Raw genomic sequence first — 16299 nt, 5'->3', positions numbered from 1 at the left:
GGGAAAGGACTGAAAATGTGCCCTCGGGATGAATTACATATTTGTAAAGCACTGTGCATACCATCCTGTCATCTTGCAAGGAGAGATCAGCAGTGGCTGATGAAATTCATTATTTGTTACTTTGAAACGTAGCCAAAATATGTAATGTAAATTTGACCCAGAAAAGTGTTGATTAAAATAAAAAGCAGCTGCATGTTATCGAGACTTGTGAAAAACCAAAAACACATGCATGGTGTTTCATTTTCATGCTTTTCACCCTCTTAATGAGACTTATACAGTTAATTTGGCAAAGCTATTTCCCTAAAGTAGCAGGCCAATATTTGAATTCCAGGTAGTCTAGTATTTGATCATGCTTCCTGTTAATATTTTGGGCTAAGCAGTGATGAGGTAGTGTTTCCACTACTCCTACAATGTGGGGCTTATATTGGCTTATATAAAATTGCAGTTTAGAATTATTTTAATAGGAACCCCAGGCCTGTATGGAGTTCTGTGTAGTTTGACCACTGTGAGATGGTAGGACTCTGTTGAATCATGACGGCTTAGGGCAGGACCTGCTTCATGTTTCTCATGGCAAGTCAGGATCAAAACAAAAAATTGTTGGTTGTTTAAGAGCATGGGACTAGAAGTCATTGCATCTTAACAATCCATTTCATATATGTATCAATCTCTATTTTAAAAGTAGTTAGGAATGTTGCCCCCACACTTACTGTTGGAAGGCTATGTGACACTCTGAAGGTTAGGGATAATTTTCTCATTTCTAGCCCTGTGTTCTTGTGCTACCTCTCCCTTTTAGTAATATCTCGACCCACTAAACAGTTCCTTTAGTAATCCTCAACCTGTTCAGCTTTGCTAACAATTTCTTGGACTCACTATATCAGATAAATGACACCTACGACATTACCTTTGTTTAGAATAGGGCTGTCCAACTTGTCTTGTCTATGATGTGGTTATCAAGCCAGCAATTGAGGTGATGTTGTGCAGAGAAGCCTGCAATATTCATGAACTAGTTCTGGGTAATGAGCTCTACTTATTCGCCCAAGCACTGCCCTTGTAAAGACAATAGTGCTTTTCCAGTTCTGGAGCTGGACTGTCTAAAGTTAACTCAAGTGCCTCAAGTGCGTGTGACTGAGGGGCTGTGTGTAAGATTGGAAGGAAGTGGCTTTTGCGTGTGGTATTGTGGAGCCAGGTGAGTTGTGGGGTCAGGGGATATGGGCTGCAGAGCTATGCAGAAATCCATGGGGAAGTGAGTTTTTGGATTGTATGTGAGGTTAAGGGGAAATGTGAGCTGTGGTAAGGCCCATCAGTTGAAGAGAACAGTGGAGGAAGAAAGGCATGTCTCAGCATTTAGAGTTAGTGTAGCTTGCTGGATGTGAATGCTGAATATGAGTTAGTTGGAATGTAACATGGTGTGGGAGGGCAGTGGGTGAGAGTCGAGTATGAAACAGAGGGAATATGGGATGTTGGTTGTAGGATACTGAGTGAGGATCAAGGATTTGGGGGAAGTTGGGGTTTAGGGCATCACCTAGAGATAAAATTGATGAGCAGAGCCCATGGCAGAGAGGCTGAGGTTGTACAGAGCATTATCCCTTTGGCCTTAAGGCAGGGGGAAGATGCAGCTTAGCTTATGTAGGGGAATGGTGAAGGGCCTTTGTGCTGGTACTGGTATTTCCAGCTGTGTGACGTGTTTAAGCCATTCAGCATGGCTTTCTTAGATTTTAGCCTGTTTATTAAATAGTGAGCATGACCTTCTTTGTTCTAGAGTCTAATCATGCTTGAGAGACCCCCCTCCCTCAAAGCACTACATGAAACTGTCCTCCCATTACATGTAGTGCGGAAAAAAATATAATGTTACAAAGAAGTTCCTTGTAGTAACTATTTTATGGAAGAACTGCCATTGTTGCAGCAGATCTGCCATTGCTCTAGTGTTACAAAGAGCTTGAGTGCATGAACGCTCAATTTTTGTAGTGCTATCTGGCCTCATATAGTGCTACAAAAGTAATATGTGTCTAAGGCCCCTGTATGATTCTATAGGGTCATGACAGCACTCAGTGTCCACTGAGAATTTGTTTCTAGATCAGTAACATTGTTGCTATGATTTTAGTAAGGCTGCATCTTTCTACTAGTGAGGTTAACAAATTTGGCAGGCTGATTAGTAGATCCTATGCTAGGGGCCTATAGCTAGGTCCCTGATCAAAAGCCCACTGAAATCAGAGAACTTTTTCATTAACTGCACTGGAATCTAGGTTGGACCTCATGTCTGGCACAAGCTACTTCAGATGCATTTGGCTGTAATCAAGACTTAAACAGAAATATAGTGCAGGACAGTAATTTGAGCTGTACTTGATTTATCGCAAGTGAAGAACTGGCCCATCAACTTCATAAACTTAATTTGTCTATTGAAGGCACCCATTAATTTTTTTTCAAAATACATTTTGTTGCTTCTGTAACACGATGCTTTGTGGTGAAAGCATGTTCAGGTATTTTTATGTCTTTGTCACAAAGCTTAATTTAATTAGGAGTCCTGGTAAGTAGGTTTCTTAATGCTACTGTAATCTTGTTATAAATGTGGAATCAATATTAATCTGGATTTATTTCAAGATTGTTTAAATAAATATGTTTGGGAACATAGGTTCTCATGGGAATATCAGACTAATGATTTCTGGGAAGCTAAATAAGTTATTTGATACTTTTTTCTTGATACAAGTCAGTAAAGTTTAATTCTTTTCTAAATCTGATAGAAGAACAAAACTAAAGAATCATTTCTATTGTGCTTATCAAACAATGAGGATGAACAGCTACAGAAAATGTTAACAAGTAACAGCTGCATTGTATTACTTTACTTCTCCTAAGCGGATATGGCTAAAGCACAACTTCCCATTTCTACCATATATGTCAGAAATTAGCCAAGGTCCGTTTATAAGCAGCCATGAGCGTTTTGGGATTCACACAAGTGCAATATTTGATGCACATTTTTGTAAGTAAGATCCAGATACTGAAATCAGAATAGCTTTGGAAGCTATGACCTGGTTTGAGTCTACTGGAGTTAAGTCTTGGTGGAGAATACCATAAGTGAAAGGAGAATCTACAGAGAAGTTTTAAATTTAGAGTAAAATGTGTTGGGGCAAGAGGGCTAGGTATCTTAATTCAAGAGATTGGTAATAAAGTGGAGTCTTATCATCTAGCTTGTTGTTTCAAATATAAGCCAGCATCTATTAAGCAATGACTATAGAACATTCATTCTGGAATATAACATATTAGGCAAGTGTCCACTTCACCGAAAAAACCCTCCACATTTGACTTCCATTAATTATTATTTCAAGTCTTGGCAAGGAGCTAAAGATGGAATAGTCACAGAAACTGACCTTTGCCCCTTAGCGGCAACTCTTAGCAGTGTTTGTCACCAATCCGAGGAGTACTTGTGAAATGTTATGAAGACTGCGTTACTGGGGGCAATGCTGCATTTGATAAAGAGATTATGGAGTCTCCATCATTAAAGATTTTAAGAACAGGGTTGTCAAACACTCAGAGTTAAACAAGGATTGATCCTGCCTTTGGTTGGGGTTTGGATTGGTGATCTCTTGAGACCTCTTCCAGCCTTGTTTTTCTACTGTTCTTTGATTCTCCGATCTGTGAATAAAGGACTTCATTTTCTTAGGCTCTTAAACTAGCATGTTTCATTAAGCATTATGTTTGCTTCTAAGAAAAACATAAGTAAATGTTGCATGCAGATACTTGGCATAACTTAATGCAGTATGTACATGTTTTTTATGTTACATTATGAACAAAAAATAATATGTAATAAGTTATACCCAAGGTATCAGTACCAAGCCAACAGGTTACTGAATACCTAATCTTTGTTTATACATAGGTATTACAAGCTGAAGTTTTTTATTTGTGTTGTAGAAAATAAGCTTATTTGTAAAAGTGCCATTCTTTCAGCTATTCTAAATGCAGTTGTCAAACATAGCTGAAGCACAAAACATACCTATTCACAATCAGAATGTACCTGTTCAGTAGTTAGTATTACAAAAGACTAAGAGGATTTGTTTAATTGTGATTGCATGTCTATGTTTTATGCTTCCTGATGGGCTGAGTGTCATTTAAGAGTTTTTGGGCAAATACAAAAGAAAGGTAAATTCAGTCATTTATTTTAACAGGATGACATAGCACAGGTGTGCACCCCTTTTACTCTTGTTTTGTACCTAAGGAATCAAAGACCATTTATTTAAACATTGGAATTTTGCTGCCAGAAATTCCCACTTCTGATAAACTTCTCTGCTTTTAGGAAACAAGTATGAGTAAAGGAGTATCATCATGTGATAACGTTTTCTTCTAAGGATGATATTTTTCAAATGTGGTCATTCTTGTGTAATTATTACTACTTACTTAGTATTAGCAGCATCTGTAAAAACCACCAAACAATTACTTTAGTTGCGTGATTGTGCCAACTGTAGATTTTGTTGAATTTAGTGTGTCAGCATCTAATTTTCCTCTGTGCATTCGGATGATGATTCTTTTCCATAGAACAACAAACCTCCAAATCCACCAGCCTATATCTTCATGATTGATGTATCATACAGTAACATAAAGAGTGGCCTTGTGAAACTCATCTGTGATGAGCTGAAGACTCTGCTGGATAAACTACCAAGGTAAGGAGATCTCAGTGTGCTTTGCCTAAATTTTCACATAACAGTAAGTTTCTTATTGATCAGAGGGAACAAAAAGTCTTCAGAAATTAACTAAGTTGTAATACCAGGATTTGGGGATAATTTCTTACAAGCAGAACAGAACTATATGGTTATCATTGTTGTAAGTTCTAAAAAGTCTCACTCCAGCTTTTTTAAATTTGTGATTGGGAAAAAAGAGCAGTTTGCTAATTAAGGATGTGGGGGTTTCCTAGACTTCCTTATCCCTTTCTCACACTAAGCTGTCACAGCATTTCCAACTGAATGCCAAACTCTTTTTATTATGTTTACTCCTTATACAGCGATCATCATTTGGAACAGTTTTGTTCATAAAATTCCACAGTGAATCTTTATTATACCAGAGCAGACAATCTAGAAATTCAAGTCTCTCTGTAAAGCTACAGCCTGGCATCCAAGTGCCAAATATGTTCAGCTTCTTTTCTTTAATTAGTGAATGCTTTAAACCCACCATCTGAAATTTGTTATTATCAGTCAGTATTTTCTGTGTTATTCACTTCTGGCTCTGGGACAGAAGTTCAATAAACAGATTTAACCTAAATCAGTTAAGTCTGACACTACATTCATCCAGTTTATCTTAAACCAGTTTCAGCCACTTTGGTTGCATCCAGACGAGCATGGATGTGTGTTTCCCTGGGGACAAGTAGCAGCAGCACACCATGTGCCACTGCTACTTGTCCCCAGAGAGCGCCTGTGCCACACACACTCTGGCACGTTTCATGTTATCGCAGGTGGGATAGGAGAGGCCCAGGCCAGCAACTGCGCTAGCTCCAGCAGCCTTACCTGGGGCCCTGGGAACCTCCCAGGACCGCAGCTGTGGCAGGAAGCCTGGCTGGCAGCCAGAACATGGCTCCGGCTGGCCAGGCTCTGGTTTTGGGCAGTGCACACTGCAGCCACATGTGCTGCCCCGCTTTTTTCCGGCATGGTGGTTTTTTTGTTTTCTTTTTTTACCCCGGGATGTCCCGGGGTCAACCTGCTCCCCCCGCCCCGTCCCCACACTGCAAAATAGCAATGCGGGGAATGCCTGCATGTGCAGTGTGTGGCAACACAGATGGGTCTGCAGCGCCACATACTGCACATCCACACTTGTCTGGACGCGGCCTTTGAAAGCAGTTTATGTGTACTGAACTTCTGTTGTGTTGAATTGGTTTTTAATCACTTTATACTAGTTTGTGTGCAATTTCTGTCACTAGTCATGAGGACAAAATCAGTTGGTCAGGGAATAAACCTATAAGGAAACAGTACTTTATTTCATTGTCACTTCTGGATGCTAATGATGTGATATTACAATTCAGTTTCGTAATATATATTAATTTGAATAGCTTCTTTCGTAATAAATTATATATAGCTACATATTCAAATTGAGAGTGAAAGAGTCCAAGATATGTTTTAAAGTAAGACCAAAGTAGAGGATACAGTTATGAAGTAAGCAAAGCAGAAAGGAGCAAAGTGGAGAGATACTAGGTCCTTGAGCTAGTGTGGGGCATAAAGCATTTTACATGTTTTCATCCATACTTCATTGTTGGAGCTCAGGGCACAGGTAACTCCAGTACAGGCTTGGGGACTTCATTTGTAAAAACAATTCTCTAAATAATATTATTTTCTAAAAGATAGAAGATTTTATGTAATTAAAAGTGTATTATAAATAGAAAAGTTTTATATTAGTTGTAATGCACCTGAAGATAATAGAAAGCATGAATGTAGTAATAAAAACACTTGGGAGTTTGTATGATGAGAATTAAGAAAAATATGATCTGTTATGAAAGCCTTAATACAAAGTACATGTCCATGTACACTACAGAGAAAACATACACAACTCCCACCTCCAGCAGCATTTTATCAGTATAAAGACTTGTGCTAGATCATCTTAGTGCCGGATCAGAGTCTAAGATTATAGTTCATGGCGGGGAGAACCCCCAAAACCCCACCGACTCTTCAGTTTCATCAAGGTATACTTTTTTCTGTAATCTGTCACTGGCCAAATGGGCAATCTCTACATTAAAAGAATGAATGGACGAACTTATTTGATAATAGTTCCAGAAATGCACAAAATCCCATGACAGAATACTTTAACCATACTAGACACTCCATCGCTGACCTTAGCGTAGCTGTCCTTAAGCAACAAAGCTCTAAAAACCTACCTGAACGTAGACTTGCAGAAGAAAAAATCATCCACAAACTGGATTGTGCTAAGCATAGTCTCAACAGAGACTATAAATTCTTGTCCTCTTACCAGGGCTAGCTGCTAACTCTGGCTGCTTACCCCTATGTACCTCAGTGTGTTAGCTGTCTTGTTTATCCTTACAGATTTATTCAACCCGCTTTTTGCCTCTCAGCAGTGCTCCCTTCCCCTATCCCTTTCTTCTGTATTTAAATTCTTTTCTACTAAAAGCCCTTTCTTTCTGCAAATCCAGTTGTGGCGTCTGATGAAGTAGGATGCCTATAAAAGCTCATGGCTCTCTGAACCAGTTAGTTTCTAAGCTCCCATTCTGCCCTTTTAATTTGTACCTTAATAAATTTCTGCAAGGGAAATAGTGTCCTCATTGTACGTAACAGACAGACTTCCAAATTTGCTGGGGCATTTTAGTCTGATGCTCTGGAACATATTTCACTATATCTTTGCACTCCACTGCTGTAGAGAGGATTTTTTGCAAAAAGGTGGATGACACTCATAAAGGACATTAAATGCCAGCAGACATTGCCCTTCCCTTGTTAAAATGATAATTTTTACAAGCTTTTCTAGAGGCACCGAATAGTTTTTTCCTAGACTTCATAATAATGAACAGGGTTTTGTTGGTATCCTGAAGTGTAGGGGTAGGAGCTGTATGTTTGGTCCTGCAGACATGGAATTGATCCTGTATCTAGGTCTCCAGCAACCCAGTTCTCATGCAGGGAGAAGTTTGGGGAAATAAAGTAATAAGCCAGATGAAGACCTTTGGAGCTAAGGGCTTATACCAGGCAGACTCAGTGGTGGCCAGGAAAAGGGATGAATTAGACTAATATAAGATTAGGTTACCCAGAAGTCTCAGGAGGAAGGCAGCCTGTATAGCAAGTTAAAATATATATAGTAATGATATACCAAGTTGTATAGCCATATCAGGCCATTTTGTTTTCAGCTTATTTGAAACTTTGGGGGCAACATATTCAAATTTGTGGGTTGCTTAAATTGTCTCCTAACGTTGAACTACCCTGAATTTGTACTCAACACCTGTTAGGCATCCAAACATAATTTTAGGTGCTTAATTTGAAAACATTAAGTTAGTTTATATCTGTTTGAGTTAAAATTCCTACCATGAAGAGTGAAAAGAACTACATATTTGAACCATGCTGGCTGCCATCTTCTACATCCATGGCTAATCTTTAGAATTGTGATAGAGGAAACTGTATCTTGCAAAATTCAGTAATAAGGTGACATATGAAGAGGGGCATCTGGTGGAACTGTCCCAAAATGCATTCAGCTAAATGATGTTGTAACTAATTAGCTGATATGAGAATATCTCTTCAAAGTAGTAAAGTAATATGTAAGTGCAGCATATTATTACTACCTTGGTCTTGTCAAGACAATGAACAATTGAATAACTTTCCTGGTGGTCACATTAGCAATACAATAGTAAAGTCTGAGTGACATGGGAAGATTAGACACTTCAATCCAGAATTGATTTATCTATCAGGTTGTACTCAATAGTGTTGTTCTAAATACTTCTTAATGGAGCATGTACAATATAGAAAATGAATCCCTCTTAGATCAGAGTAATTCTTTTATAATCCATCTGTGTTCCCATAAACCAGGAATGACAGATTAGCATTCTAGATTGACATGCTAATTACTGATTGGGGACAAGAAAAATGATTTTTTTGCAAGTTTTAAATGAACCTTGTGAATTGCCTGTGGCAATTCATTTTTAAAATAACTTAGAAAACAGCTAAATCTGATAAAAAATATTCCCGATTGCTTTAATGTAGCTATATTTTTCCCTGTTGACTGACCCTCAGAAAAATTAGGGATGCTTTAAAATTCAGTGAGTTTATTTTATTTACACCATTTCACCTTCTTGTATTGAGTTTTGAGGTTGAATGGAAAAGTATGGCTCATCCTAAGAAAAGATATTCCAAGCTAGAGTGACTTCCCTTCACACTGGGTTATGCCAGCAGAAAATTTAGCCTAGAAATACACACTAGCAAGTATTCAGTGAAAATATTTCAGATAAAAGATAAATGCCTTTTTATAAAATCTTTTAGATAAGAAATTGCTGCTCCACATAGTTTTAATTTACCTACAGTCACTCTGTTTACAGCTATATTTGGAGCAATTATTATATACATGGCTGAGACCAATACAAGGAAACCTACATTGCCCATCACTAGGGTTATATATGTATCCAAGGGCAAAATTGTATTCCCAACTGTAGACTGGAAAAGTATGATAATCAAAGAAATATATTTTTTTTAAATCCTGCAACTACAGTGCTTCAATTAACTAACCGTCCAACTGCGAGTAGTCAGGTTGCAATTGTAGTAGTAAGGGTTAACTCTTTTTACTTAAGAGTGATGTCATCCACAGGAAGTGGTTGGTTGACCATTAGGGGTTAGTTGTTACAGTAAAGGCTTAATGAGAACAAGGAATCTCCCTGCCTCTTTCTTTCTGAGATCCAAAATAACACAGGGTGTTAGAAGTGGCGAATCCTGCCACCAACAGGAAATCGAACATATGATTCCCAACTGATAGATCTGACTCTAGCGGCAGCTGAATCGAGTGCAGAGCAGAGCCAGGTGCCTATACCTGCAACAGAGCCTAGTACAGTCTGAGGCTGGCTACAGAAATCATTCAGGCACTCCAGAGTTGCACCACCAGAGCAATTTGATTTCCAATCCCCTGGAATGTGGCCTCTATGGGTCAGACATTTTAATCACTTTAGGGAAATGTCAGGTCTGGACAAAGAGTCGGAAGCTTACCACGTGAGTACTCTTATCTTCTCTATGGGAGATCAGGCGGATGAAATTTTTCTGTCACTGCCTCTTACAAATTCAGAGAAAAGCAGTATGCTGTAGTGATAGAAGTATTAACTAATACTTTTCTGGGCAAAAGAAATGTGATTTTATGAACAAGCTAGATTCAGTCTCTGTAAACAGGAGCCTTCAGAATCTGTGGACAGATTCATCACATCTTTGTATACACTGGAGCTTCATGATATAGAGCTCTCACAAAAATTACAGTTGGACCCTGATTTAATGCTCCAGAAGGCTATCAGACAGGCTCACCAATCAGAGCTAGTTAAACAGCAACAAAGAGAAATCAGGAGTGATTCTCAGTCCTGTCAGGCATTAATTAATATGGATGCAATGCACACTAAAGAAACTACAACTAAATACAAGTAGAATTGACAGGCACAACAAATACAGGGAGTGGCCCCACCAGCATCCACAGCAGTAAACAAGTGGGAAAGGAGGCCAGTGCCACAAGTGTGGACAGACTCCAGGACATAGTCATGCTCAGTGTCCTGCTACACAAGAGATGGGTTGGCCATGTAAATAGAAAGGTCACTATGCTTCAGTTTATCACTTCACCACCGGAGTCTGTGAAGTCACAGAACAGGATGCTGAGGATTGCACAGTACTTTTAGATGAAGTTACAGTCTTCATCAGATCCAGGAGTCTGGAAGACAGAAACTGAGCTCAGTGGACAGCCAATGCCATTTAAAATTAGATACAGGAACAGTAGTCTCAGCTATCCCTGATTCTTATTACAGCCCACATATAGATGGGATTCTCCTTACCCCTACTAAATAGCTACAGGGACCAGGTGACACTACCCTCAAAGTACTGGGATCTTTTAATGCAAAGATGACACTGAAGCAGAGATGTGTAGACCAGGAAGTCTGTGTGATTGGTAATGTTGCTGTGCCTTTACTTGGTTTACTGGCTATACAGGCACTGCAACTTGTCCATTGGCTAGATGAAATAGTAGATAAGAAATCCTTGGAGCAGTACTAGAAGACCAAATACCCATTGTTCTTTTTCTGGTCTGGGAAAAATGACCAGTGAATATCAGATACGCCTGAAAGCTGATGCCATTCCATATGCATTAACTACTCCAAGATGGGTATCTTTGCCACGAATGGACAAAGTTTAAAGAAGAATTTACATACATGGAGGAAGTGGGAGTAATTACAAGGATTGAAGAACTACTCCTTGGTGTTCTGGGATGGTGGTTGGGCCAAAACTCAATGGTAAGATTAGGAGATGTGTTGACCTTACACAGCTGAACAAGTATGTGTACAGAGAAATATACATTCTTCCTTCCATAGAACGCACCTTGGCTCAACCTGCAGGAGCCAAAGTTTTCACAAAATTGGATGCTCAGGCAGGGTTCTGGCAGATTCCTCTAGCCGTTGAATCATCCATGCTAACAACTTTTATTACTCTATTTGGACGCTACCAGTTTAAACAGCTACCTTTTGGAATCTCATCAGCTCCTGAATTCTTTCAGTTTCAGATTTTGGAGATACTGGATGGCCTAGAAGGCGCTCTTTGCCATGCCGATGGTATTTTGATTTTTGGGACCATCAAGGCACAACATGATGTAAAAGTGAATGCAACACTCGGAAAACTCCAAGAAGCTTGGAGTTGCACTTAATGAAAAGTGCACCTTTGCTACTTCGCAGCTCGTGTTTGTGGGACATTGGATTATACCACACGGAATCCAATAGGTCCATCAAAAGTTGTAGCCATCAGGGGGTTCCCGGAACCCAAAGATGTCCCTGAATTGCACAGATTTTTAGGGATGGCCACATATTTGGGCCATTTTGTGCCAGACTTGGCAACAATAACAAAGCCTTTTGAGAGACCTCTTAAGTGACAAGAACATATGGCTCTGGGGACCACTACAGCAGTTGGCTTTCAATAAGATCAAATCTATACTCGGTTCCTCCCTGATACTGGCCCAATATGAATCAACACGAGAAACTTGTATTACAGCAGACACTTCATCATATGGGCTTGGAGAAGTGTTACAACAGTGTCAGGGCGCAGACTGTTGGGCCTCTATTGCTTTTGTGTCAAGAGCACTTGCTCCACCCCTGAAACTCGATATATTACAAATAGAAAAAGAAGCACCAGCAGTTACATGGACGTGTGAGTGATTCAGAAATTTCCTTGTGGGCCTGACTTTTGCTTTACAAACTGATCACAAGCCACTTGTGTCTCTGTTAGGAGACAAACCTCATAATGAACTTCCATGAAGAATCCAGAGATTATGCCTCAGAATGCTGAAATTCACCTACAATATAGTACGCATCCTGAGAATAGAGTTACAGACAGCTGATACTCTTTCTAGGGCACGATTACAGACTCCACTGTCTCCAGAAAAGCTCTGCCAGGAGCGAGATATTGCTGTTTATGTGGACGTTACTGCAGATGGGATACCCATATTGCCTGAACACAAATGAGAATTTAGGAAGATCAAGAAGCTGATTCCTCTTGCCAAAAGATAAAGAAATACTACTTGGAAGGATAGCCTCAAGTAAGATTCAAGGACTGTGAACTAGCAAATTATCAACAAGAGAAACTCAATCTCCACGTTGTCAGAGACTTAGTCATGTTGCGCAACAGAGTACTGGTACCTTCAATGCTATGCCAGGAAATCCTAGAGAAGATTCATGATGCTCACCAGAGCTCTACACCCTTGGAGCATGGGTGGAGTCCATCTGAGTTGCTTATGAGTTGTCAACTTTGTGCAGCCCTCCCAAGTATGATCAATGACTTGGTTCCAAAACTTGTCAATCCACAGGAATTTGGTGGAAAGACAAACAGGTAAAGAACCGTCAGAGACGGAACTATGACACCAGGCATGCTTCAAGACATGTATCTGCTCTTTGACACCAGCAGGAAATTTGGAAACCAGATCCAGGGGTCCAAGGCACTGTCCAGGCTAGGGCAGATACCCCTCATTCATACTGGGTGGAGATGCCAGGGGTCTCCTCCACAGGAATTGAGATCATCTCCGTCAACTTCCACCTGGTTACCAAACTAGGTCTGGGGGTGCCTCTGTTCCACCAAAAAGATTAGACCTGTGAATTAGTCTAGTCTAAACCAATAGACTTACCAGTGTTTTTGCACTGTTTAGGTTCCTTTTGTAACTAAGTGTGAATCAAATTTTCTCCCGAGAAAGGGGAATATAGTAGTAAGGGTCAACTCCCTTACTATAGAGTGATGTCATCCACAGGAAGTGGTTGGTCAATCATTTTGAGTTAGGGGTTAGTTGTTACAATAAAAGCTTAGCTCCCTGCCTCTTCCTAAGATCCAGAATAACACAGCAATATGTTAAAACAAGTTGCCATTTCACCATAAACTTCAGAGGTGCATCACTCATTGAAGGAGTCTCGGTGTATGGTTTCTCTGCTGTGGATAGGTTTACTGTGGTCTTTGCTTCCAAGCTGGATTACAGGAAAAGTCCCAAACCTTCTTTTTGTTGCAATACATGACTGGAAGAATCTGAGAGGTGCTTTTCTACAGAGTAACACATTGTTTAGTGGTCTGGTCAAAGTAACATTTGAAGAACTTTAAAAATGGAGTCTTTAACATGCAATCAGACCTGCACGGTACACACCTTGTCCTCCCCCTGCCCCAAGCACTTGAAACTTGCCATGAGTCATAGCAACATGCTCTCCAGCCAGGGAGTTAGATAGGGATTGGCTCAGTCTTTTAGTGCTGCAGAGCTGGGGCAGAGAGCAGGGCAGACGGCCAGTGAGTGCTCTCCTGTGTGCTCAGCCTCTGGTCTTCCAGTTGTGGAGGTGGAGAGGCATGCTAGGCATCATTCTCTCCAGCCCCAGAACTGAGCTATCCCAAGCATGACCAAGCACCACGTCCTGCCAGGAGGAGGAGGTGTGGAGGATGAGAGACCTCTAATTCTTCATTCCTCCTCTCAACCCCAGGGGTGGCTGACCACACAGGCGAACACTTATTGGCAGTCTGCTCCACTTTCCCTTGCCCCCTCAGAGGAGGGAGGAAACAGAGCTGTAGGATGCTGGAGGACTAAGTAACCCCCTGTCACACTCCATATTGCATATAGACATAACTGGAAGCATTTCAAAATGAATTGCCTTCAAATAGTTGCTGTTTGATCCAGGGTGATTTCTGCAGCACTCTGTCCACTTAGTCATTCATAGATTTCATAGACATTAGGGCTGGAAAGGACCTCAGAAGATCATCAAGTCCAGGCCCCTGCCCCAGGGGCAGGAAGTCAGCTAGGGTCAAAGGATCTCAGCAAGATAAGCATCCAAACATTTCTTGAATGAGTCCAGAGTAGGTGCTTGCACCACCTCTGGAGGGAGTCTATTCCAGGCCTTGGGGGCTCAGATAGTAAAGAAGTTTTTCCTTAAGTCCAGCCTAAAGCAGTCTTGCAGGAGTTTGTGGCCATTGGACCTTGTCACCCCTCGGGGTGCTCTGGTGAACAGGCGTTCCCCCAGATCCTGATGTATACCACTTATATTCTTATAGGCTGCCACCAGGTCCCCCCTGAGCCTGCACTTCTCCAGACTGAAGAGTCCCATAGCTCACAGCCTCTCTTCATAAGGCCTGTTCTCTTGCCCTCTGATCGTGTGCATGGCTCTCCTCTGGACTCTCTCGAGCTTCTCTACATCCTTGAAATGTGGAGTCCAGAATTGGATGTAGGACTCCAGCTGTGGTCTCACCAGTGCCGAGTACCAGCAGGAGGATGACATCCTGAGATTTGCTTGAGAAGCATCTATGGATGCATGCCAGAGTTTTGTTCGCTTTACCAGCTGCGACATCGCATTGGTGGCTCATGTTCATCTTGTGGTCAATCATGACCCCCCTTTCGGCCATGGTGCTAGTGAGTGTAGGCGGAGTACCTTGAATTTTATCCATATTGAATGTTATCAGGTTTTTATCTGCCTGCTTTTTAAGCCTATCAAGGTCAGCCTGGATCATCAGCCTATCCTCGGATGTGGACTCTGTATCCCAAAGTTTGGTGTCATTGGCAAGCTTGGCCAGTCCGCTTCTGACACCAGTGTCCACATCGTTAATAAAGACGTTAAAGAGTAATGAAACAAGGACGGAGCCACTGGTCACAGAGCACCATGATGATTCACTTCCGTTGACTACCACTCTCTGGGTCCGACGTCAGAGCCAATTCCCCAGCAATCAGACTGTGATGTAGCCGAGGCTGCAGTTGGCCAATTTTTTCCATGAGGAGATCATGGGACACCAGATCGAAGGCATTTTTAAAGTCTAGATATATGATGTCAATCTCTTCTCCCTTGTCCAGGTGATATGTCACCTGGTCATAGAAGGAAATGAGATTGGTCAGGCAAGACCTACCTGCAACAAACCTGTGCTGGCTATCCCTCAGGATGTTGCCATCAGCCAGCTTGTCAAGAATGGTCTCTTTGATAATTTTTTTCCAAAATCTTCCCAGGGATTGAGGTCAAGCTGATTGGCCTGTAGTTTCCTGAGTCTACTTTCCTCCCTTTCTTAAAGATAGACAGTACATTGGCCTTCTTCCAGTCTTCAGGTACTTCAGATGAGCGCCATGAATTGTCAAATATCCTTGCCAGTTGCTGGGCTATGATGCCTGCCAGCTCCTTAAGTATTCTGGGGTACAGTCTGTCAGGACCAGCTGACTTGAAAGTGTCCAGCCTCTCAAGGTGTTCCTTTACGAGGTCTACGCTGATGTTGAGTATAAATTCACCCTCACCCTGGCTGTCCCTCATCATGTTAGGCAGGGTGGTTCGTTTGGGTTGATTTAAAAAAAACAAAAACGACGCAAAGTACCCATTAACCAGGTTAGTATTCTGGGGTACAGTCTGTCAGGACCAGCTGACTTGAAAGTGTCCAGCCTCTCAAGGTGTTCCTTTACGAGGTCTACGCTGATGTTGAGTATAAATTCACCCTCACCCTGGCTGTCCCTCATCATGTTAGGCAGGGTGGTTCGTTTGGGTTGATTTAAAAAAAACAAAAACGACGCAAAGTACCCATTAACCAGGTTGACAAGGTTCCTTGGGTGAAGTTGATATCTTTTATTAGACCAACCCAAATAGCTGGAGAATATTTATTAAGCAAGCTTTCGGGTTCAAAAACCCTTCGTCAGGCTAAGGAAGCTTCAGCAGTTGCTGTGTGCTCTTCCTGGATGGAATGAAAAGTAAACAAGCCAGGGTCTGGGCTGGGGAGTCAGTTGCCAGGCAGATTATAATGTATCAAAAATCCAATGTCTGTGTTTAGTCCCTGATCTCTAGTATCCAGGAGGTTGATGAAATGGAGCTCATAGGCTCGTCTCTGGGAAGTGTTGTGTAAATTTCCCTTGAGGATCAGGACTGAGAGATTGGAGAGAGAGTGGCCCTCCTGTGAGAAATGTGCCCCCCACCGGATCAGTATCCAGAAGGGTAAAATACAGACCACAGTATACAAGAAACCCACAGACCAACATACATATCTGCACAGAACCAGCAATTGCCCTAAACACACCAAAAAAGCTGTGATATACAGCCAAGCCCTCAGATAGCACCGCATTTGTACTGAAGAGAACACCCGGGATTGCCACCTCACCAATCTTAAAAAGGCTTTCACCCAGCAAGGACAC

The 16299-nt window shown here is 41.3% G+C and overlaps 1 protein-coding gene across 4 annotated transcripts in view; it reads left to right on the top strand.

The window, feature by feature from the left end:
• Positions 1-16299, top strand: part of SEC24D (SEC24 homolog D, COPII coat complex component) — a 175863-nt gene that overhangs the window by 135406 nt on the left and 24158 nt on the right. For all 4 annotated transcript variants that reach the window (XM_025199131.1, XM_025199132.1, XM_025199133.1 and 1 more), the window contains one exon: positions 4525-4649. In XM_025199131.1, coding sequence (XP_025054916.1) covers positions 4525-4649 — 125 coding nt within the window. The remainder of the gene's footprint in view (positions 1-4524; positions 4650-16299) is intronic.

The sequence above is a fragment of the Alligator sinensis genome, unplaced genomic scaffold, assembly GCF_000455745.1.
Source record: "Alligator sinensis unplaced genomic scaffold, ASM45574v1 scaffold544_1, whole genome shotgun sequence".
Lineage (NCBI taxonomy): Eukaryota > Metazoa > Chordata > Crocodylia > Alligatoridae > Alligator > Alligator sinensis.
The sequence above is the reverse complement of the archived record's forward strand: the minus strand, read 5'-3'. Positions and strand labels throughout refer to the sequence as shown.